At 35.5% G+C, this 25,805-nt stretch overlaps 1 protein-coding gene across 1 annotated transcript in view; it reads right to left on the reverse strand.

Moving 5' to 3' along the window:
• Positions 1 to 25,805, reverse strand: part of PTPRQ (protein tyrosine phosphatase receptor type Q) — a 100,373-nt gene that overhangs the window by 50,849 nt on the left and 23,719 nt on the right. Inside the window, exons 17-25 of the mRNA XM_058863363.1 lie at positions 25,582 to 25,702; positions 21,726 to 21,886; positions 20,018 to 20,163; positions 13,108 to 13,273; positions 12,341 to 12,631; positions 11,833 to 12,108; positions 10,895 to 11,046; positions 9,158 to 9,299; positions 7,319 to 7,588 (exon numbers count right to left, since the gene is read on the reverse strand). Of these exons, the coding sequence (XP_058719346.1) occupies positions 7,319 to 7,588; positions 9,158 to 9,299; positions 10,895 to 11,046; positions 11,833 to 12,108; positions 12,341 to 12,631; positions 13,108 to 13,273; positions 20,018 to 20,163; positions 21,726 to 21,886; positions 25,582 to 25,702 (1,725 nt within the window). The remainder of the gene's footprint in view (positions 1 to 7,318; positions 7,589 to 9,157; positions 9,300 to 10,894; positions 11,047 to 11,832; positions 12,109 to 12,340; positions 12,632 to 13,107; positions 13,274 to 20,017; positions 20,164 to 21,725; positions 21,887 to 25,581; positions 25,703 to 25,805) is intronic.

Raw genomic sequence — 25,805 nt, forward strand, 5'->3', positions numbered from 1 at the left:
TTACATTTGGAGAGACAAACTCAGTGAAAGTGGGGGAAAAATGGAGGGTGGAGAAATGATTCTCTTTCTATCTGTCCTTTTTCCCACTGACTACTGGGGGTGCCCATATACATTATCTTCACAAGGCTGAAAGTAACATCTGTGATTATCCCAGTAACACTACATGAAAACCAACGTTTTTAAAGATAGACTTGCAGGTATCCTGATAGCAGACAATCAGACAAGCATTTCTTCTTTCACACAAAAATTTTGATAACTATTTTTTGTTGTCACTTTTCCAGTTTATGAAGACTCACATAAAAAAATATTTTGAACCTAAAAATCAAGGGTCAGTCAGCAGAATTAACAGTAAAATTTTCTTTGTCATTGCCTACAGACCTTTAAAATGTAGTCAGAGCCTTAAACGTTAGTCAATTTAAAATCAAGCTAATTTTGTCTCATTCCTTACACAGACAAATCAAAAATAAATGTAATCACTCATTAGAACAAATGAAAATATGTGACCGAAACTGGAGCAGATCAAAGAGGTTTGGTCCTAAGGCCACAGTGAAGAGCAGTGACACCCAGTGGCACAGTATCTCTTGAACTTGGTGGTTGTGTTCAGAGACAGTTTCAAGACAGCTATGCTATTGGGTTACAGATTACAATTACTCTAGCATGGAGAATCAGATTTCCATTCCTCAAGAATGACTAAAATTCCCCCAACTTTTTCTGTCCACAGATGGTACTGATTTGAACATACCATTCCATGCTTCCTAGAGCAATCATGCAGCTTGTCTAAATTTTCTAAACATGACTTAACTATGATGAAGTGATCACTGTTCACACTAAAATTTATGGAAGTCAGAAACTGCATATTTTTTAATTATTATTTCAGGTCACCTTGGAACTGTAGAAAGACTTATTATCAATTTTCTCATACAGTGACAATTTGATATGTACCTAATGGGAATTGTATTATTAAACCAAATTTCCAGAAAGGTGCACTGAAAGAAAAGGTACTAAGAAGGTTGTGACTGAGGTATTGTAAGACACTAATTGCTTAGGACCGTGCTCTGATTAGATAGTGGGAATTCTCATCCTAATCCCAAATTTAAATTTCCTTAGGATCATACATAGGATCCCTTAAGTCTCATCACGTATCTCACAGTCTTTCCCTACTGTATTATGTTTGCTATAATTCATCTCTGTGAGTAGGGAATTTTTCTAAGTCTGAAACATTTGGTGCAATGTATTTCACCTAATTTTTCATTTAATAGTTTTGATTCAGCTTCTGAAAGCCAGCCAGGGAGCTGGCAGAGAGGCTAACCATGAAATGCTGGTGACCTCAGTTTTTGGAGTGGAAGAGAAATGAGGTCTTTTCAGGTTCATCTACCATTGTTCATATGATGCCTAAATTTCAATGAAAAGTAACTGAAATCAGATCCACATGGGATTTTAAGCTCCTAAAACCTATTTACATGTCTGAGCTCTCACTGAAGTTAACAGAAAGCTAAACACCTAAATAGAAGTTAGTTTGGCAGATTTTGGCCCTATGCCTGTCTGGCTACAATGCTAAACAGCCCTTCCAAAGCTGGTGGACTGCTCTGAGACTAAGTTTTTATTTAATAACATAAATGAAAGGAAATTCTTGGTAGAAAAAGCGCTAGCACGTTGCAAAGACTCATATCAAGTTGAAATTAGCTGGTAGAACTGGTTTAAACTAACAAAAACGCTTGGTAGAAAAAAAACCTTATTCGCAATGCAAAAATAACCTAAGGGCAGCAAAGGACACACACACAAATCTTCTGAGAAAAGAGAGGTTATGGCTTTCTGTGGAGACTTTTGTGGAAAGCAACAACTACAGCTGCACAGGCCGCGAACAGAAGACGGTAATATGATATGGCATAGTTCCTAACAAAGTTAATAAAAAAAAGTCTGCCTACAGAACAGCTGCTTGTAGCTGGAGTTTGGATTAAAAGAACTGCGGCAGCCTAGAAGTCTGTTGGGCGGTATTAAGAGCATCAACAGCAGAAAGTGAAGAACAAAGTAGAACCGACAGCAGTGGGCACACACCAAAAAAAGTCTTCAGAAAATAGAAATAACTGAAAAGAAAATAAATATTCAGTATTGATTATCTCTATTAAATTTTGAAAGCTTAGTGACGCAAATGAATTCCATTGAAGGTTAAGCTTATAACCCTGACCATACTAAATATTAATGAAGTGTAGAATGCTAACTTCTGGAGGACTCATGTTATAAAGTCCTGCTCAGTATGAATAAGCACATCATGAATAGGAACCAAATTATTTTGCTAATATAAAGATGTAATAAAAAACTGTAGACTATTTTTCCCATGACTTGGGACTGACATTATCAGACGTGCTTTAAAGGAAATTGCACAGTTGAGAGTATGTTTTAAAAGAGCCCCTCTGGACCATGCTTCTCAGTCCTTAGCCCACTAGAAAACTCAGTCTCCAACTGTGGGATCTGAGTACTGAAAAATCAAATCATGCAAATCTAGAGAGAAGTGCACTTCTTTAAGCTAAAAAGAGAAGTAGTGAAAAGCTGCCTGTACTCAAGTCTTAGAGTACAGATTTTCCATTAAACTGAAACTGACTGCTTTTCAGTGAACATTGTATTTGACCTGTAGATGCTATCCATGTCAGCTTTGTACATATATGTCACCAGCATTTTTTATCTATTAATGCAGAGTTGACCTAGTCCTTACAAAAAAGACAAAAATTCCTTTTTAACACAGATTTTTATCAACCTTCTTATAAAAATAACACCAGTACAATTTCATTGGCAGCAACCAAGTGATCCTGCTTTCTTCTAGTGAATATTTGCCATCAACCTTAAAGCCAATGACTTAAATTTGGACCAAACAGCTAATCAGAAGATGTAAAGAAATCCATATTACATAAAGAAAATCCATATTAATAAAGAAAATTACGTCTGGGAAAAAAATTAGTTATCTTGGAAAGAAGTGGTTCAAAGATTCTTATTCCTAATTCACTCTACAATTTTTGGATGATTTGACTTTAATACAATTTCAAAATGTGAGCTTGGAGCAAGGATTGAACATGTGAAACACACAACCCTGTTCTGCATTAGTGACAGGGGACACTGAAGCTCTGCCATTTCCAATAGAGTGACTCTGCAGCAGGCTGATTCCTCAGAATAACCAGGGCAACACATCTGCACCTCACATCTCACTTGCAGCCCTAAGAACCACTTGAGGGCATGGGTTTAGATATTCTTACAGTGCATCACGGTCATCTGTCATTTCCTGCACTACTTAATGAGGAAAATCATGAAACTCCAGCTCAGAGCTGTCATGAACTGGCAGATCCTGGGAAAAGGATTTATGGTGAAGCATTTCCTTGGATGTGAAGATGGCTTTAAACTCTTGCTATGTTTTGTGCTTCTCAAAGGTTTGATTAAAAAAGGCCCGTATTTTCCAGTGGGAACCTCCATACTCCAGATACAAATCCAGAACCTTTAGAGTGTTCCTTGTGCAGAGAGTAAAGACATTTTGTGCACATGTAACAAAAGATGATGTCAATTTTCCACCTCCACACCAAAAGACCTGAGAAACTTCCCCATCACCAATTCCTTTAGGCACTACTCTTCTTTATTCACAAGGCATACATCTGTGTATAGCTACAAGTTATTAATGGCCTGGAAAATGAAGCCCAGATTAAATGAAAAAATGCTTCTTGGGCAAATTTCTAGCCATGTTTCTTTTAAATGTAAGATATGAATGAATGTCTGTTTAGCAGAAGACAAATGGTAGGGACTGTCACCAGAGTACAGTGGGGACCTCAATGTCATCTAAGCCTGTGTTCAGGTATGAGACTAGCAGTAAGGGGGAGAAGTAGGGGAATTACTCTGTGTATCTTAATACTGCAATCAATATCATTAATATTCTCATAAAATAATGAACAGTCTATAAAGAAACATCTGAAAGAAAAAAAGTAAAGCAAAAGCAGTTTTCTTTGTATTATTCATGCTTTGGATATCCCCAACTGGCTTTTTAATTGCTCTATTTTTATTGTAAACTGAACGACTGTTACACTTGCCTCAGATTTGTGAGTTAACTGAATATTCACAGCTTTGGTGTGCCTTTTGGAGAAGTTTTCTACTACTTCATGGCTGTCTCTTACTTCTAAAAATTCACTCATGCTTAATAAAATTTCATTTTAGTATGTGCATTATCTTGAAGATAATCCAAGGATATCTATTCAGTCATAAAATCCTAACTCATTTACACATGTGTATGTATATAATATTCTCTTTTTTATTCCTTATAATGTATTTAATCACAAACTAATACTACCACTACAAAGCCGACGGCTTTTATAACATACTGCAGCCTGGCAGAGGTAGTTTACCATGACAATGGAGCTAGATTAGACACAAAACAGTACTAATCTCCTCATAAATTTCAGCTTCATGATTCATGTTTAATTGTACCCAGATATGAACAAATTTACCTCAAAAAGGTAAATAATCTTGCCAAGAATTTAAAGGTCAAATGCTATGCAGTGAGACACTGAGCCAAATTCGATTTCACTTTATGTCAGAAATAAATGCATTGCAAGTGACTCAGTGCTGGCTACATATTCTGTGACTAATCTTAGACCACCATAAATAAGAAGCTGACAACAGCTATAAAACTGTTTCCATTCCCATCCATGAATCTCCAATTCCTAGTATCCAGTCACTACAAAACAATTCATACAAACACATAGCTAAGGAAATGTCCTAATAATAACTAGTTTGTTGAAAATATGACTAAGCAACAACAAAGCAAGAAAGGGTTAGTGCAGAGTTTGTGGCAAAAAGTACATGTGTTGGAGTATAAATCCTTCACTTAGGAAAACAACCAGTGATAAGACACATAAAACAAATACTGTTAAAAAAAAAAAAGTCTAGTTTGGGTTTGTTCCCCTGCTAGCACAACTCTTTATAACACTATAAAACACTACCAGTCACTCGCTAAAGCCCAGGCTTAATCCACAGCTTTCTCAGTTTTTCCTCAAGGGCTAATTAAAAACTAATCCCAAATTTCCCAGAAATCCCAACAGTTAACTTTCTCAGGTGTCAGGCTTCTTTAACACTGCTAGAAGCCTTTCCCCCATCCTTCAAGGTGTGAAGCACCTGGGAAGTCTCCTGTTCTCCTCTGTTACCAGAGGGTAACATCCCTCCTACGCAACTATCTCCAAGTCTGAACTCCACCCCAGGTTCAGTCTTGCTCTGGCTCGGAGGGTTGGCTGTTCAGCAGCCATGGTGTAAAAGAAAGCTTTGAGTGTTGCATTTGAGAAATGCTCAGAAATGCAGGAGCATACTCAACTGCATCAAGCACAGCAGCTCAGCTAACTACATTATTTCCAGCCAATACTGTAAAATGTTGTGTAAGAGTATGCTCTTCCCTAATACTTAAACAATTCCTTTGCCTTTTCAAAATTGGATTTTGAGCCCTGCTGAAGAACAGAAGTTTCTGAGCAAACAAGATGACAGATGAACCAGGCATATGTCTTAAATTGCCAAGGTTCTGGACAGAGGGGGACCAGCAGGGATCACAAACTGGCAGCATTTGTAAGGGAACTGTTGATGAGAAAGCCAATTTAGACTGAACATTTTTATCAGAAATGTGTATGAATGTGCCACGTCATAGTTCAAATAACAGATGTGGCCAGGCTTTAGTGGGATAGAGTGTATCAGGAGGAGGGACAGTCATCAAAGTACAACCCTGGCAATTTTCACAATGTTGGCCAAAATATGCCAGCAAGGGGCTTGTCTTCATTTGGAGCTCATCCATTTGATCTGGAACCAAAGCAGCAGTAGCTCATCTGGCAACACAGACATGGTCTAGAGTCATTCAGACATGCACATCCACAAGTCTAATTTTAAGAAGTGTGGAAATCAAACCTCATAATGGGAGACCAAGGCTCTGTGGACCAGAGGGATCCAGTGGAGGTGCATGCCACTCAGGAAGCTAGCAACAAGAAATCTGAGAGTAAGGGTAAATCTGATCTCCAAGTTCAATGTCTGACCCAAGCCTGCATAGCCGAGCTGCTCCCCTCCATTTGCCATCCTGAACCTTATTGCTGACACAGATTCTTGTGTTTATTATTTGACAGATCGGGGAAAATTCACTCTTTCAGTTGAAGTATATATGAGAATGAGTGCTGCAACTCATCTTTTAAGTTATCCAAAAACTTAGGAATAAAGTATTACAAGAGCTAGGTTTGGTTTCTAAGCCTCATGGGGCACAGTTGTGCTCCTCCACTCCATCCCTGTGTTTTCTAATTATCCAGCTTTTCTGAAATAGAGGCCTCCTCAACTCCATTGTATAAACAGATGTCACTTCATACAAAAAAAAAAAAAGAAAGAGCTAAATGCAGTAATTTATCCTGTAATTTGGTATAAAAGTGAAATCTTATCTGGATGTTTCTTGCTTAACATAATTATTAAATTTTTATATTTAACTATTACCAAAGAAGAAAAAAATCCCAAGAAATAGTCCCAAGAGTAAAAATCATCCCTGACTGGAGGACTGAAACAGGCCTTTGCTTCCTGGATCCAGATTTGAGCTCCTGTCCACTTTCAGTTTAGAAGCTAGGTACATAGCTAGTCACACAGAACTGACTCTATTTTGCACAGAATATCATCTCCATATTTCACATGCCAACTGAAAACACTGACAAGATTAGGTGAAGGGTGAAGTGTGTATGTGGAGAGAAAAAGGAAGGAGACTTTGGGTAACAATTTTTCACTTCAATACCAGAAAACCTGTCTACGTTTTCCTTTGGATTTAGCTCACAATTTTCTTTCTTGTTTTAAAAAATCCTATCCATGGAAAGTTATTACAAAGTTTGCTTGTAGAGGCTAAATTCTCAATTTCCTGGATTCAGAACAGCTTTATTGTCAATGAATTCATACCACTGTCAGTTAGTAAAAGCAAAACAACAAAAAATTTCACTTCCAAAATTTTTTTCAGACACTCAATCTCAAATATGCTAAATATACTAGGAACAAGGCAGATATTATAGGACAAAAAAAAAAAAAAAAGGTGATCATAAATGAATAAAATAACTCACATGGAAAAAGATGTTCTCAGTGTGCTTTTAAAAATGGCAATTTATTCTCATCACTAGGTGTGTTCTAAAACAGGAGAAAGAGGAAGCCCTGTTTCTCTTCATTCACTACTAGCAAGAAATTTAAACAATAGAATGATTTAACTGCCTTTATTGAAGCAGTCTCTTCATGCCTGCTTGTTTCATATTCATCATTGAAATTAAACAAAAAATTAACTTAAATAATTATTTACCTTTTTCTGGAAGAGTAGTGGCATTGCATATCTGTTCTTCACCATCACCAGCAGATGTTGCAGCTTTTATTTTAATTTGATAAGTAACATTGGAAAGCAGATTTGTAAAAGTATGCAGTGTATCATGAGATGAAAGGTTTGTAGAATTTCCTTCAACTGCTATGATGTAATGTGTGATTATGCCGTTGGCTGAAGCAGGAGGGTCCCACTGCACTAGGATCGATTGCCAATTCATTGCAATACAACCAATGTTCTGTACAGCATCTGGCACTTAAAGGATACACAGGTATCAAAGATTAACATGCACACACAATTAAAATTGTAGTCACAGAACAATATCACTAGAGAAGCAGACCCAATGTTCAGAGCAAGAGTCAAACACTGCATTGTCGAATTAATAAAAGAAACACATTGAAAGGATGAAACTATGACTTTGTCCTAATTAGATTGTTCATTTCCAGCTACTCTGAATATGACTGATGTTAGTACTTGAGACAGAAGAGGCCATCTGTCTGGCTTCTTCCTAATTGTGTGCTTCAGTTTTGTTTTACCAACAAAACCTTTTGCTCATATTTTCCCCATTTTATTAAAAAATACAGTGTACTATAACATATACAACATACATACTCCATAAACCTACTCCATACATATAACAACAACATCAACAGCAGAAGTTCCTTATTTATCTATTTCCTTATTTATCTGTCAGCCTTATTTCTTTCAGGCACTATATCACACTTGTCTGTACAGAAATCACTGGGCAGGTTTCATAGCTCTCATATCAATTCTTTTAACTTACTGTTCCCCATTTATTTGCTGAAGAAATCTTTATTCCAGCAGAAGAAATTTTTTAAATGCTCATAAAAAATTAATGAAGGTAGAAAATATTATAGTCATGTTGCAAATAGAGCAATTATTTATGAACAATTGGTTAAAGAGAACTGAAGAAAGTACCAGAAGTATGGAATGTCAGTGATGAAATGAAACAACTGATGGGTGACCATGGCTCTCGAGGTGGACCACCTTCAGCTGCAGGGGTCCAACAGCCAAAATGGACCAGCTCAATGATGGTGCAGATTTCTGATGGTGTAACTTTTCCCCAGAACCTCTGCTTTACAGTTTCTGGAAAGAATCTTTCACTGGAAATGTGATCTTAGCAGACCTGTAGTCATCATATGGGATCCTTTTATTTTGGGATCTGCTCCCTTTGCTAACAGTGCAAAGGAACCTGGGAGCTCCCTAACCCATGTTTGTCCCCTGCACTGACAGCTCTTACAGAGCCTGCTTTGAGTTGCAAAGGAGCTACAGTTTTGCACAACAACCAGTTTCACAAACCCACAGGCTCTCTGTAGTGAATGTAAAGTATTTTACTCTTAGTGGCTAGCTTCCTTCCTAAAATACATTATAAAAAACACTAGTTAAAAATTTATATTTGTCTAATATAATTTCCAGTTCATTTGCCAATCTTTTGTCCAGCTGCTTTTGATACTGCTACTGTTCCAGTTATTTTCACAGGGATCTGAATTACTGCTTTGATCTGCAAAGACTGATACCTATCTAATTTTCCTCCTTTATCTGTGTTGCTATTAAAAGATTTATAGTAGCCATATAAGCCTCTCATTTCAGACGAGGACATTTTTAATTCTACACTTCCGAAATCAGACTTCAAACCCAGTCTACAATAGGAATATGAATCAGTGCTACACAGGCAAGAGATGATGACTAAGTGTTAGGTTATGTTTTCTTTGGACAGAAGAGGAATACTTTTGTTCAGACATACAAGGAAAATAATATTAATATATTTAAAACTGTCAGAACTTAGAAAAAGTCACATCTAACCTGATTCCATTGTTGTAAATTGGACAGCATTACTGAACTGATTGCCATTCCCAAGCTTGGTAAATGCAGAAACACTGATAAAATAGGGGCTGTATGGGTCTAATCCAACGAGGTTTGTCTCATGGTTTGAACCTGAAATGTTCTTAAGGAAAGAAATATTATTAGTACACAATCTCTAGAAACATTGTGGACTTCACTTTGAACCTACTGAAGTGAACAGAAGATTTACAGCCATAGTTTTGCCTCTTCTACTCTGAGTAGCTTTCAGTCAAATACTGAAAACTATTTCCAGCTTCACATCAACCCCTCTCACCTTCTACTTCATTGCTGCACCCCTGCAGTGGAAGAGGTCATGGGTCAGTTTCTACATAGATTGATGAAGAGTTTAAACAAGCAAACAAAAACAGAAAACTAAAACTAAAAGCAAAACTGCAACAACAAAAAAACCCTCAGCTCAATTCCTTGGATCTGTTTTTCCCAGACCATACAAGGCATAGTTGTTCAAATTGTAAGACTATAATAACAGCAAGCTGAATTTCAGCAAGAAATTCTGACGAACATCTTGTGGGATCCAAGCTATCAGAGAATTACAGTACCTAAATACAGTATTTCTATATAAATTTCTTTCTCTGCCTTGCTGACACGACCTTAATCTAATTTCTTGCCCATAAACCACTACAAAACATGAAGAAATGTAGGGCATAGCTGACACATTCAAGTGCTTCAGCCTGTTTCTGTATTCTAATTTAATTTGAGTCTGCCTCAGATGGAGAGATCTTTGGTGATTTCTATGAATACCCAAAGAATGTGTTTCTAAAGGTAGAATCCACTGTAGAATCCACAGTTCCTCTTTCATGTGTGCATGGTGGCCTTTCAAGTATTATGGAAGAAACTGGGATGATGCCAGCACTTCCACAAAGGGGAATAACAGCAGACCTCACCGCAGCAATGCTTTGTCCTGCAGATTTTACAAGCGTCTCAGATGAGCAGGGCTCATTATATAGTTTCTAAGCTTGAGACGCAATCCTGACCTCAGCTTGCAGTTCATGAAGCATTTCCTGAGGCCATGCAAGCAATCAGATTTAAGCCTTGATCAAATTTTGTATGTCATAAAATTACAGATTCATAGTTTGGTTTGAGTTGGAAGGAACCTTAAAGATCATCCACTTCCTACCCCCATATTGTGAGTAGGGAATCTTCCATAAGATAGGGTTGCTCAGAGCTCCGCCCATCCTGGCCCTGAATATTTATATAGCATCTATTTCAGTCACAATTTATTCAGTTCTTATTGTGCCAATTTTTCATTTTTTTTTTTTAATGAAGACCTCTGAAGAGTTTTTACTTTTTCTTAAGGTGACTAGGAGTTACTGCTTTTTTCAATCTTGAAAGTCAATAGGTACTAAATAGTTAAACAAAGGTAGCCACAAAGCAAGTAACTTCTGTAATTTTCTAACATCAAGCTTACATTAAAATACAAATTAAGATTAATAAATCTCACCATTAATGAAACATTAGAAGCTCAAAGCACATTAAAATCTAACAATTTTTCCTGTTAAATTTGAAAAATTAAATTACAGGTATGGTGGGAAGGAAAATAAACTGTCTTAGCAAATAGGAACTTATAGGAGCTTCGTAATTCTAGGAGCGTAACAGCCATTTAAAATAGTCACCATATTTTTTTTCCTAAAGTATGAAAAAATATTTTAAAAGATTATGCACTTTTAATTATAAACATACCCAAAAAAATAGTTTTTCAGTGTTGTTTTGATAAATCTTAAAATTATATCTCATAATAACACCGTTTGACTGGGGACTTGGATCCCATTTTAGCCACACAGAATCTGCGGTGTAGTTGATAATGGTCAAATTCTGGGGTGGAGCTAATGGCACTGCAAAAGAAAAATGTTATTGAGTTCCAAATCACAAATAATCCAGGCAAAACAATACACTTCAGACATGCAGGAGAACATAAGTGCTTTTGTTAACATTTGTATCTGAATTCAAGCTAACAATACTTCATTGCTATTTCAATACCTTTTCTTCCTCTTTGACATGAAACAAATTCCATTAATCCAGAATACATGTTTAGTCAGCAAGGGATCTTCTTAGAGATCTAACAAATCTATTAATCACTTAAACATCCCTACTGTCAGAACTAAGGCATTTAAGAGAAGTCATATTGCATATATAACTGGAATGCGATATACTTTGCTTCCTACACCGTATATGGAGCACAACACATCATATGTTTAAAAGATGTGTAATTTACCATGCAGGGGAGAGGAGGTCCATGTAAAGGAGAACTGTGTGAATGTGTCAGAAATATTTCCATGTTTTATCATTTTTAAATTACATGGGGGGATGAAGAGAAATGTACTGTTGCTTGCTTCAAAATCCCTGACACTCTGCAAACCATAATGCATTCCAAAGGCAGAAGATATTTCTTCATGGAGTTATTTTTGTAATCCTATGCAGAATGTGACCTCCTCTTGCACACTGTGGCAGGAGGAGCACTCAAGAAACACTTGCCTTGAAGTGTTTTCTTCTTCTGAAAGCTCTTCATTCACAGAACAATGGAAAAGTAATTCTTCATAACAGGTCTGATGCTCAGATCTAAGATGGATGCAGTAACATAGGCTGATATTTTGAAGCTGGTTACAAATGAATTTTCTCACCTGACTCATCTGTGTAGAACTGAAGCACAGCAGGTGGACCAGGTCCTTTTACTGTTCTGGCAACTACATAAATGCTGTACAATGTGAATGGCAGAAGGTCTTCCAAAATAATAAACTTATCGGTGCTAGAGAATGAGCTATTCCTTTCTGGCCCAAATAGATTTAAATCATAATGTATTATAATTCCATTTGGCTTAACAGGAGGGTCCCATGAAAGCATAACTGAGGTAGTTGAGAGATTTGAAAATTTTTTGATTACAGGCGCTGATTCTGGGACTATATGAAGAAAAAAGAAAGAGAAAAACAAGGGTGATCTCAGAAAAATATGAGTTACAATAAAAAATTCTATTTCATTGTCTTAGAAATGTGTAGCAGTTATTCATGTCACTGTATAACAAAAACTTTAAGTGAAGCAAGAAAAATAGACACAATTTTTCTTTCTTTTAGAAAGTTCTTTGTGGTTTTTTTATACATTTCCTTAGGAATTAATAAAATATCTTAATCTTACCATCTTCATCAGTTCTTATATGAAGACTTAGAGTATGCCGTTCAGAAGATCCTTTATCAGTGGCTGGTGTGATTTTCAGAAGGTAATCAGTATATTTCTCCAGATCATCAAAAATTATGCTTGTGTTGTAAGTAAGGAAAGATAATATCTTACTGGTTCCCAGTTGCATTAAACTTAGAGAAACATGAAAGAAGACTAAGCCATTTGGCTGGGATGGTGGAAGCCAGCTTACATTTACAGAAGATGAGGAAATGTTTTGATAGACCAGATTTTCAACAAAACCTTCTGGGACTATGAGAGATAATAAGCAAAAAATTAAATGCATGGATTACAGTAATAAAACATCCAAACCCCAACCAGAAATAACTGCTCAAAATATAATTAGTCTGAAAATGTCAGTTGGAATATTTTCTACAACTTTTAAAAATAATTTTTTTCTCAATATCAAAAGGAAAATAGTTGAAGGCATATATGAACAATCGTTTCTGTTAAATTTGTTTAGGAAAAGAGTTTAATGAAAGGTTATGACAATAATTTAATTGCTTGTATCCACAGAGGCTTGTGCTCTATGTTCTTAGAATTTCAGAGACTCAAATCAAAGTACCTTCCTTGCAAAGATAAATATTGCAGCACTGAAAACCACACTTTATGGTATTTTTTTTAACTTTGCCATTATAACAGTAAAATATTTTTAAGTTGGAGAATATTTAATAAATATTTAATAAAATCATTGATATGCAGTGAGCACTAAAAAAGTATTCACTTACTATCCTGATCTGTATGCACATCTATTTTTTCACTGGTTTTGTTTCCATCTCCAAAAGCTGTGCTTGCAGTTAACCACAAAGTATAATGGCTGTATTTTGCCAAGTCATCCAGCACTACAAATGGAGACACACTGATGTTGCTGTCATTACCATAACTTGTGAAATTCTAAAGAGAGAGAGAAAGAAAATGTTAGCACTTAAAATGTTTTTATTCATTGATTTCACTTTCTAGTTAACCATTTAGCCATCACCAGCAGCAGAAATTATTTACCATACTCAGAAGACAAAAAACCTATGCTTTGACTCCTAATGAGTACTGATTTTTCTGAAATTCTCGATTTTATGAGGTCTGTTGTTACTCCTTGTAAGTACTACAGAGCACATAATTGGCTTCTCCTGTTGTTTGTAATTGTTGAATGCCAATTCAGAAATTAAAAGTGTAATATTGCGGTGTGTTTATGCATATTTCATCAAGAAAAAAGTAAGATCTGCTAACTGCTGATAGATTACATGAATCACACATGCCTTGGCTGATCCATGTTAATCAAACCAAAGGACTTCTCTCTCTTTAATCCATTTTTATGAGAGTAGATTTTTAACTTAAAGCTTTCAGTGGCAGAGATCTCACTGCACCACTTGATAAACTGTTCCTTTTGCTAGTTGTCCCTTGCAATAATACCATGACACTATCTCTAAGGAAACAGCCACAGTGAGTGGACCGTGTTAAATTGAAAGCATCAACAGAATTTATTTCCTTTCTGCAGTTACTTGCTAATGAAAGGATAGCAACAGAACCTAGTCCCACTGTCATTTGAGCTATATTAAAAAATGTCATTAATACTGTGGCTACAGCAATAAGCTAGTGCTTCAGATCAGCACCTCTAAGGAGGCTATTCCTGTTTAAAATCAACCATTTTGGAAGATAAAAATAAAATACATATAGCGTATTATTTATCTAAGTTCAGCTATACCACATAAGTGAATGTGTTGAATCATCCACTGCTTTACAGGAACCTGACTTAGATGATCCAACACAGTTTGGTTCATGGTTTGAAAATTGTTGAGAAGTTATTTAGCCCATAAGCATATTCAGCTCAAGCACTGGGTAGGAAGTCAAATCTTTGCTGCTGATTCAAGGAGCCAGTGGCATTTCTTTTCAGCAGCCACATTGCCCCACTGAGCAGATGGCATGGACAATACTTCTCAGGACCAAAGAAGTCCTAATTTTTCTACACTGCAATATTTTCAGGGTGAGCTGGATTTTGACCAACCCCCTGATGAATTCCAGCTATTTGGCCTGCCCCCTGTTTTTTGGTGTTAGATCAAATCCACACCCTCCGCTTCTTTAAAATCCAAGCTAGCTTTCAAATAAATGTTTTTTCTGAAAAAGAGAGGCTGTGAGAGTAAGCTTACTAAAGCAGGAGAAACGCAACAGAAATATTTGGGTATTAAAATTTAGAAATACTACATATAAGCACAGGCATGCTAAAAGTGTATACTGAAAAATGGATTATATTTCTCATTTCTCAAGTTCCTACTGAGAAAGCCACTGTTATATGCTCTATCACACAGCTGATACAGTACTGTGCAAACTGATAGTTCAGTATGCAATCTTGATGTCTGTCACCAATGCATATCAATTTATATATCTAATACAGCACTTCACCAGTTTTTCTGTAAAATATTTTTATTTTTGCAGAAAACGATAGGTGACACTCTCATTCATTTCCATGAGATTTTTATACCTATATTTGAAGACCTAGTTTTGCCTGCAGTCATTAGTACTGACATAAATAAGTAAACAGTTTGTTTTGCAATGAAAAGCCTTTGTTTTGAATGCAGAACAGAAGCTGCACATATTGTGAACATAATTTTTTATATCCACTTTCATTAACTGACTATAAACACACTGTTAGTTTTTCCCAATAGATTAGATTAAGTCAACACAGGACAAAATACAAAAAGAATCCACCTTAATATATGACTTTCTTCTAGAAGTAGTTTGGATTTCATGCTAGCTTCATACTTAACTGAAAGAGGCTGGAAAGAGTTTTGTGTTACATTTTGTAAGTTAAAATACAGGAATCTGTTGATCAGATTCTAAGGTATTCATTTAAACTTTCCAATACTCAAGCAGAGTATGACAGAAAGTGTCTGGCCCAGAAGAAGCATTCTAATACCCTCCTGTTGTTACTATCATTATTATTATTATTATTAAGAATAATTAGTAATTTATAACAACATCTAATAATCAGATATTTTAAAATTAGACCTTAAATAATTACCTTACTTAAATAATTACCTTTTCAAGGTAAAAATATCAAGGCTACCACATCAAGTTTTGATACTAGATTTAATGGGAGCTTATTGGTATGAACAGCTGAAAATTCAACTCTTAGTTTAAAAAGACCTTTACAATTTAGCCAGCTGTCTGGCAGTTAAGGACTCAGTGAACCAACGTGAATATTATTAACAGGGTTTTGGTGGCTCAACAAAAACTATTTTAAGATGTAATTCTTTTACTGTGAGGAGTCCAAGGAGTGGAGATATCTCAAACTACTGATATGACAAAATATTGGGGAAAAAAAAGGAATGCATAATTAAAAGTAACAGTGTGCAGGAGGAACTGTGTGGGTACAAACTAAGAAAAGATGAAACTTGTACTAATTGTACCCTGGGGATAGAAGACTATAGGAAGTTTAACAATTAACTGTGGCCACAGATGAAAGCAAACAGCTTAGGATCTTTGGCTACAGCTGAAGAAACTCTTCCTTCTGTCCCTTTCTTCATCTATACATGAAAGAAGTTTTGACATAGCAAAGTATCAGATTATTAAAAGTAGCTAAGTGTAAGCAATACACTCAAGCCATGAAAGTGTCAGTAGAAACTAGTATCTTCTTCACATCAGGAAGTGGCAGATATTTCCAGTGGCATAAAGCTGTAATTAGCTGTATATGGAAAACATGGTGGTGCTCTCTTCACTCTAAACCCCTTTCTTCTTTAGGTTCATTGTAATGCATACTTCTTTTGAGTCTGAGGATCACATGCTTGACTCTGGGAATCAGGTGAGAATGGTGACAGTGTGAGGGCTAATTCAAGACATCCTTCAAGGAGCATAATATTCACTGTTGCAGTAAAAACCTAAGTGAAGTTATTTCCTTTTTGTCTGCTGTACCATTCTGAGACCAGCTTTTTTAAAATTTACAGTAGGGAAGTTCCCCTTTTTATCCCTACTTTGGTCATACTGGTGAAAGAAAATGTTTGATTGTTAAGTAATACAACACATTGTTTGCTTCTCTTGTCTTGATCCCAAAGGTAGACCAAGCTGAATTTCACTCTGAACTGCATCCAGTCGGGATCACTTTGCTTGGTTTGAGGTAGAGGTTGGATGATTCAGGGTTGAAAATTCGGTTGCTGTAAGGATCATAGACTTTTTTTAAGTCCTTGTCCCTGGTTCCATTGTCTGGTTTGTTAGAGCAGGACAGTTTTCATCTGTACTGCAGTTCCTACACTGGGAAAATTTACTGAAGCATATATTTATGTTTTTAATATCTTTCCTACTTTCTTGCTGATCAAAACATAAGTATATAGAGATTGAGTAACAGTGTTCATTCAAGTCAACGATATCTTTCATAGATTGATATATTTAGCCAAGAGACGTTACTTCCATAATGTCTTTGATTTGTTTCCTTGATAGGACTGAGAATTTGGGCAATTTTATTGCTTCAAGCACCAGGCAAGGCATTGTGGAGCAAAGCTTGCAAAGCTGCTATTGCAAACAGTGAAAGCTTGAACTGTAGGAACCCAGCAGTGTCACAGGGAAGTGATGTGAAGAAGTGGTGCAGTGTCACGTCATCAGTGAAGGAAGTACTCTGTCGGCATATATGTCATATCATTACTGCACTGGGACAGGTTAAATACACCAAGAAGTAGCATTTTCCCTAGACCTGTGACAGCAGAAAATGAAAGATAAAGCTGAACTGGAACCTACAATAATGCAGGTGATGGTTTCTTCTAGTTGGCTACCAGTCATTTCTCCCTCTCTGACATATTTTCTTTTACTACTGTCAGCATCCCCATAGAAACAGCCCACTGTTCTACCAAAATCCTTAAATCTAATCTCCATCACTAAATATTTCCTTCTGCTATTCTGGTCTTGAAACTTAGGTCTGAGCACCCCAGGCCTTCTGACTGGACAGCTGCAGTGTTATTTTTCATGTACACCAGTAAAGTAAAAAACTACACATTATTTTTCTGGCTGATGAGGGTACATAAATTTTCCCTTTTTCACAGAAAACTCAAGTTTCTGCATCATGTCAAGGAGTAAACTGTATCTTTTATCTCAGATCTTTTTTATATTTGGGTATTTTTTTCCCTAAATAAAATTAGTCACTCTGCAGCTACTAACTTCCTAGTTTTAATGTATTAATAGTCAGAGGTTTATATTAATTAGATTTTAATATGCCTGAGCATTCTGAGAATGTGTGAAAAGTGAGAAATTGAGACAACAGAACAGCACCAATTTTCTATGACTTTTGTATCTATTTCAGTTTATGAGAGCATTAGGACACGTTAATTTGCTTGATATTCTTCAGCAAGGGTGTTCGTTCATGCATCTAAAAGATATGCTATAAGACTTGGACCTCTGGCATTTTGTTCTGACAAAGAAACAGGGGAAAGACTGATAGATAATGGCTGCCCACAATGTGAAATTTGAAAAGATCACCTACTTTTTCAATTCTCCTGTATAATTTCTCAAACTGAAAATACAGTTTGGTTAAACATAAGCAGGTGGTGACCTTGACGCAGAGTATTTCAGCCAAAGATTCTTTCTTTCCAAATGTGTGCAATACAAAACTTAGTAACAGACCCTGCTGTTACATGGTTTTACTTCTAAGTTACAGATAGTTGTAACCTATATGTATGCATACTTATGCAGCTTACAACTGTCTGTATATATCATATATGTATTTATATATATATATATAGTCACATATCAAACTGACTTTCACACATGCATTTCTCGGTTGTAAAAAGAGTAATATAAAATATCTGATAGAAATGGGTTGGCTTTTTTACACCTGTTTGAAATCTGTCTTGAATCCACAGGAATGCCAAGGTACAGAATAGGACTGCAGTGTAGATATGGTAGTTGCAGTGCTAAACAGTGAACAGACAGGAAGTGAAGGGCAGAAGGAGTTAAAGGGAGCAGACAGATTAAGATTTGATCATGATTCAAGAGATTAATGTTCATATCCCATGGGCAGTAAGAGACAGATGCAACAGCAGCTGAAACCTATCTTCTGATGGCAGAGGGATGGGATAAAAATCAAAGTCAGAAGGATGAAAATGGTAGTTTCCACACACAGAGGTAGAACTACTGTCAGCACTTTTCTCCTGACAACACATAACATGCCAAAGCAGCATTAACTTCCACTTGTGCCACCATCCTGTCCTGGCCTAACTACATCACACAGTAATAAAACTGGACCCTCACCTTGCTGGGCCAATGTTACTGAGCTTCATCTTCCCTATCTTCCTCCTTTATTTCCAGAATCCTGGACACATTCCAGGCAGTTTTCTCTCTCTGTGTGTCAGCTTCACCTTACTCATTCATCTCAGAATTGCACCTTCCTAAAAACAGGAATAATCCAAGTCCGTTGTACTCCTCTAAAATTGCTTGAGATGCCCTTCATAGGACAGGCCAGCTCAGGTGATGCACTCATGTAAGGATTGGTCCAGAGGTTTAAGGAAACAGCTGTTGCAGTGTGTGTAAACTGTAGCTGTATCATTGATTTTAATCTATGTTCTGAACTGTAGCCCTGATTTTAATCTCAGTCATGAATTCATGCTACAGTCCTGCTTGCACCTGAAACTACGCAGAGCCTGGTAACTATATACCTTCACAGAAGTCAGAGAAGTGTATACTCTGAAGTGTGTCAGCAATTATTCACACACAGGTATGTGTAACATTTGTGAATGCATACCTCACCCTAAACATTTCTTGATCATAAATTTAGGCATTCAATGTTATTTGCCATACATAATTTTCTAAATTAATTTATATTTATTGTTTTTCTTCCATTAATTTATATTTCTTGTTTTTCTTCCGTACTGTATACAACTTGTGACCAAAAACCTGTAAAGGAAGCTTACTTCTCTTATTATATTTCTGTACCATAAAATATTCACAGAAAGTAGAACAGAAAGACTATATGCAATTAATAAATGTAGTGCATAATTAAGAATGAAAGCAGCAACAGCAAAAAAACCTATATGAAAATGCATCACCGAAATATTATTTATAAGATTTTATTTGTCTTTTAAGCTTTAACTTCAGAATATCAATATCTTTGCTTCAATATACTAAACAGTAATTTCCTTTTGAGAGTAAGAAAAAGATGAAAAAAATATGCATTCCCTGCTTTCACAATACCTTCATATTTTCAATACTGTACAAACATGTATTAAAAATTAAAACCAGAACCAGAAATTTATTCACATTGCTGGCTTGGACTAAAAGAAACAATCTGGAGGGTGTGCCATGCATGTAGTGGGCTATGAGTCTATCCACTACATATGTTAAGTTTATAAATATATTAGGTGTAAGTGTGCATATATATATATATATATATATATATATATACACATGTACATAAAACTTTGCATAATGGAATATTACACAAAATCTATTGACTTTAATGCTTAATGATATGAATGCTCAGTGAGATGCACAATGTAACATCTATGATTACAAGATGTGCTTCTGTCTTTGTAAGTTTAAAAACTACATCATGATAAAGGAACTATGAAAAACCAATTTATTGATGACTATAAAACTGATTTAATTTCTAAGTAATTATTAGAACATTTTATTGACTTCTACAAAAGAATATAAAAATAAGCTTACCTGTATGAATATTCCTGAATTGTTTTTGAAATAAACTGAGTAGTACAGTATATTTCCATTAGGCTTTTGAGGAGGAGACCAGGATAGCATTATTGATGTGGAAGTAAGGTTTCTGTATGTAACATCTTTCGGTGGATCACTTGGTGCTGGAAAAATGTTTAGTTTTAGCATACCAGAAGTGTTGTACCTCAAGGTTTTATACACTTTAGTACCCAAGGAATATCCACTGTAATAGATTTTACAACATCCTATGGCAAATTAAATGTATTTCTGATTATGGTATAGAAACTGCTCCACAAAATAATGAAATAAAACTATATCTGTAAAAATGAATTTTTAAAATACTTTTTCAACCATATTTTTATTTGGTTGCATTTTTAAACAGATGGAGTTTTCTTATAGAATTTGTCCTGTACTTACTGCTTTGCACATAGAAAATCTAATTTGCAGATATGGAAGTTGACTGAGTTAGGTGTCTATACTCCAAATACAGTTAGTAAGGGAAAAAAAGGATTTGTTTCACAAAACCTAAGTTTAAAGCCTTTTTCTCTCTGATTATAAACAGAATTTAGGCTCCCAACTCATGTAGGTGAACCAGATACTTAAGCGTGGATGGTATGGTCATTTCTCTTTCTTTCTCTTTACTCAGACTATTAAATGTGCAGGAAGACCTCTGTAAGCCTTCCTCCATTAGTCTCTCCTCCTATTTTATAAAGAATAGCAGCATATGGTTCTTCTCAGTAATACAGTGATGTAGGAGAGCTAAATTCTATTCCTTAAGTCAGCTTAGGAGAATTTAAATCCATGTTTCTCATCCAAGAAAGTGCTCTAGAGAATGTGCAATAGAGTACTGAACACTGTGAGTTATGTACCTCTCTTGCTTTGTACTGCTCTAGTTTGTGCAAAATATTAAAATATTAATGGGAGGGGGAACCCCAGGACCAGGTCCTTAAAGTCTGTCCCTATAAAGTCAATTCATATTTCCATACCAGCTTCAATAGCAACTGTGAAGATCTGCAACCTGACAATGTAGACAGATTTTGGAGGGATGGCTCACATAGATAATAATCCTCCCAGTGGCTGGGTGTTGGGGGAATTTTTTTATATCTGTGCAGGGCGATTCTGAAGTATGCCTGCCTATCTATTTTGGAACAAATTATAGCAATATGATTGATGGGAAACCAGGAAAAAAATTAAACTGAATGACTTTCAAAGCACAGTATAAGGTATGATCCTATAAAAGTCACTTTCCATGTTGGAAGTATAAAATAATTAAAACAGAATAAACAAATCAATGTATACTTACAGAGTAAATTTTCAAATTAAAAACATTTCAGACTTGAGAGGAATACTCTAAGAAGAATTTGCCCTATCAGAAGTTGTGTTACAGCTGCTTAAAATAAGGAACTATTAAAATATATTTGAAAACTAATTTGATTTATTTCAAAGTTTAGAATGAAATTATTTGGATCTTATCTGCCCTGAAGAGAAATGCTAATTAGTTTCCCAGTAAATGAATAGAAATACCTATCATAATTATATAGAACCATAGATACATGTATACACAAAGAGCCACACAGAGAGGTAGAATATCTCTTCTTTATAAGTCAAATGTCACTTCTACTTCAGTGGCTTTATTAACTTAAATAAGGCTGACAGAATTTTAAGGTTGAATGAAAATAAAAGCTCATACTTCATATAAGCTTACCTCCTTCAGAAGTTCTGAATATTATGGTATCACTTTTTATGTTGCCATCTCCAAATCTTGTACTTGCTGTTAGGTAAGCACTATACTCACAGTTGTATTCTAGGTCTGTGAATTCCAGTGATGTTTCTGCTACATTTACACTCCTGTTTGACATTTTATTCCTAAAGATAAAGGACTTTATTCATTATATACACACACCATTTCTCTTTCCATATATAGTCATGGCATTTGTTGCAAAAGTGAAAAATGCAATGTCGTGTTAAAAACCAGTAGTTTTTAACTACTTCGTTAAAAGTAGTTACAAGTAGTGGTTTTTAAAATAAGCTAGAATAACTTTTTGTCTTTTATGGTGAAAAGCTAACTTTTATACTGTGGCATCACAGTAGGGCTCTTCATTTTATTTCTTAAAAAAAAGCACCCCAAAACCCCACAGAAATATGTTTGCATATTACATCAACAAAGACAATGGCTATATGAAATATTAAGGAGTATTTCTATATATTAACAGCTTTCAAATGGTTATGTGGTACCCTTGGGAAGGACACAGTAGGGCATAACTAAACTGTCTCCCTGGACAGGAATAGCGAAATATAAAAAGATTATAGCAGGGTGCATGCCCTACTGTGACTCTGTGAAATTGGTCAGAAGGCTGAAGTTATAAATGGAATAATAGAAGATGATATGGAACAGGAATTAGCTGGTGCTGAGTTAATTCTGGTGGAATGTAGCAGAGGATCAGAATGGAACTCCAGTCAGGTCAAAACCCGCCTAGAAAGACTGTAAGATGTAACATTAATAAAACGCTGGTATTAGCGTAGGTATGAAATGATTATCAGAAAGTAAAATAAGGTACAGAAATAACTAACCTGAATTCAACAAGTCTTATACTCCTCATAAAGTTAACATACTCTTTTAAGAAAAAATACCGTAGGGAAATAAAAACCTAACATTCCATTCCTTCAAAGATTTCTGTATGAGTAAGAGTCCTGTGTCTCTAATAGGATTTCATACAGAGATGATAATTTGATAAGTAAAACCAAATATCTTGCTCCAGGAGTCATTGTGAAGCTCTTCACAAATGACAATGTGTTCTAATACTAAAAAAAAAAAAAAAAGTGATTCAAAATTACTAGATTTTCATCCTTTGATAACTGAATGACTGTCCCATTAGCAAAGATCACCATCTAATACATCTGAATAATTATATTAACAAACAACTGGAATGAGAAAATATATGACAATGAAAAAAAATCCTCCCTAACCCTCAGATTTTGAGTGGAATGTAACTTGACATGGGAAATACTCTTGGTAACAGAGAAAGTTAACATTTACATTTTTCCCAAACTTCTGACATTTTTAAGAGTCAGTAAAATTTACAAGAGATTGCAGCTGCAGTTATCAAACACTATACAAAGAAAGACATTTTTTCCTGGATCTTTGCCCAAGGTATTCTTAGTATGGAAATACGTATCTGGTTATAATTTAAGTAAGAAGAAAATCCACAGCTTAGTGCTGCAAACAGTTCTACTCTGAGTAACTGCATTCTTAGATCTGAGTTGCCAAAAAACACGGGCACAGAAAGAGGAACAAAGCTTGACATATTTCAAGGGAAGTTGATTTTCTGTTTAGAAACAACTGAGATTGCATAAAAATAAGAAAACACCAATCAAAGTGAGTGCAGCCTTCATAGACAGGGAGAAAATAGCTAGCAGAATAAGTTAAGCCAAGAGATTTTACTGAAGAAAAATAATATAATGTTTTAAATAATATTTTTCAAAAATGCAGACAACACAGATTCTAAGAAATTGTGTAATTCCACTTGACAAAATGTGTATAATATTTTCTTTAAAATCTGTACCTCAAAATAGACCTAGCCAATAAATATCTCACAAAAAATTGCAGAAAAGGATAATGCCAAAAAACTATAGCTACATCCAAGTTCAGCAATTTTATTAATTTCACCTTTAATACTCTAAAATTACATTTAGGGAGTATGAGTTTATAGGCTCAAGGAAGGAAGAAAATCGCTTTACTACCTGCTAGCACCCAAATCCACCTTGTCCTCTGACAAATTCCATGAAATATAACTGGAAACATTGCAAATATCACCCTTTCTGTTCTACTGACTGTGGATTCTTGTTCCAAATCAGCAAAAGAAGGGTTATCAAATTTTCAATAACTATTGCAAAATATTTAAGTGAAGGAACATTTATTTAACAACTGTAGTAACCTTCTTTCTGCTTTATTGAGAAACACTGGGATGAACAGTCTCCTCCAAAATACATTGAATACCTCCCAAGATCAGCAATTACATGGCACAGCAATTTGCCTTGTCAAATCTCCCTCTGCAATGTATTTGATGAAACTGTATAGACAACTCTTTTAAATACTTAAAATTGCTCTCCTTCCTCCACACCCCTGCCTTCATGCCAAGGAAGGAGTGAAGTTATGACCCCTTTGAAGGCAAAGGGAGTTTTTCTCCAGTGTCCTTGCCTTAACATGATACCTAAAACCTCTCTAAATTTAGGTATGGCACAGTAAGGACAGACAAGACAGAGCAGAAAGAACGTGGGGCAAGGCTTACAGCAAGAAGTTGTGTGGTTGCTTAACTGCAATATTTAGAAAGATAGGTAATTTAAGAAATTCTTTATAAATAATTCTGGCTAAATCTTTTTTACAGAAACAAAAGCAGTAAGTTATAAGGGAATATAAGGATGAAAAGTTGCATGACCTCAAGTCTCTGAACACAGCATGCATCAAAACCGTAGTCCTTATCATGAAGAAACTCTTCCCTAGCTTGGGACCATCATTATTTTAAAGAGAACAGACATTCCCAGTAGACTAGAACTAACAAGAGAAGACAAATTTGACTTTTCTGGAAAGAAGAGCTTGCTCCTCTTCACTTTATCATCAACTTAACTAGAAATTATAATTTACAAAAAAAAATAAAAATCAGTAGTAACCGAGGCCAAACACTACCCCAAAACTGTCAAATAACAATAAAATAATATAAGCTCAAGAGTAGTATGCCCATAACAACTAAGGATTTTCACATCTGGTTCACATCTTATAACATGCACTTTAGTACTTGCTTTCTGCACCTTAGTAGTGGCAATAAAATGGTAAAGCATAAATGCAATATATGAAAAGTGATGAATAAAAAATGTTTTCACTCCCAGTAGAAGTTACAGATCTTTAAAGAGATGCCACATCGTTGGACCAGCAAGGAGTAGGACAGAAGCTGCAAGTTTTAAAGTGACAAAAATCTTTTGTATAGGTGAGAAAATATCACAGGAGATTATAAGGGGGAAAAAAAAAATAAAAAAAAGTCTAGATAGAAAAAACTAGAAAATAATAAATGAAAAGTGTTTATTGAAAATCCTTGTTTGCTATGAACGTAATAAACACAAAATACAACAGTAGACATAATTACTAGCACATATGAAAACTGTGAATATGTCTCCTAGAGGCTGTCTATGAAGGGAGACAATTCTTCTCTATTTTAAGCCTATTTCAAATCTCCTTGACAATTCAGCATGGGTTTGTGCCCTGCCTTGCAGCAGACCTAATCAGAATATAATGAAAGTAGGCACCATGCTCTAGTATAAATCTGAATTCACTTACTATAGCATAACCTTTGAAAAAAATGTTGAAAAGGCTTACAAAATGTTGAAATTGTTCCCCTGGTTTTTGGCTACTTGGCATTTGCATATAAAAAAGTCCAGTATTTTAAGTGCTGGATGAGTATTTGTTCTCCCAAAACATGTAATCAACATATTGTGTAACAAAAACCTAACATTCCTGATAGGTTACAGATTAACATTTATCCTCAGAACTACTTCCAGAAAAATCTTACCAGACATAAACTGTGTAATAGAGGATAATTCCATTTGGCTCCAGCGGAGGTTTCCATGACAATTTCACAGTGACACCCAACAACTGTTTTACAGTGAGGGCTTGTGGAGGAGAACTTGGAGCTATAAAATGAGAGAACAGGACACAACATCTTGTTAAAGAGCTCAGATCAGTCGGAGAAGCAGCATCTTTAAATTGGCTTTGAATTATTTGTGATAGGAAGTT

Source organism: Poecile atricapillus, chromosome W, assembly GCF_030490865.1.
Source record: "Poecile atricapillus isolate bPoeAtr1 chromosome W, bPoeAtr1.hap1, whole genome shotgun sequence".
NCBI lineage: Eukaryota > Metazoa > Chordata > Aves > Passeriformes > Paridae > Poecile > Poecile atricapillus.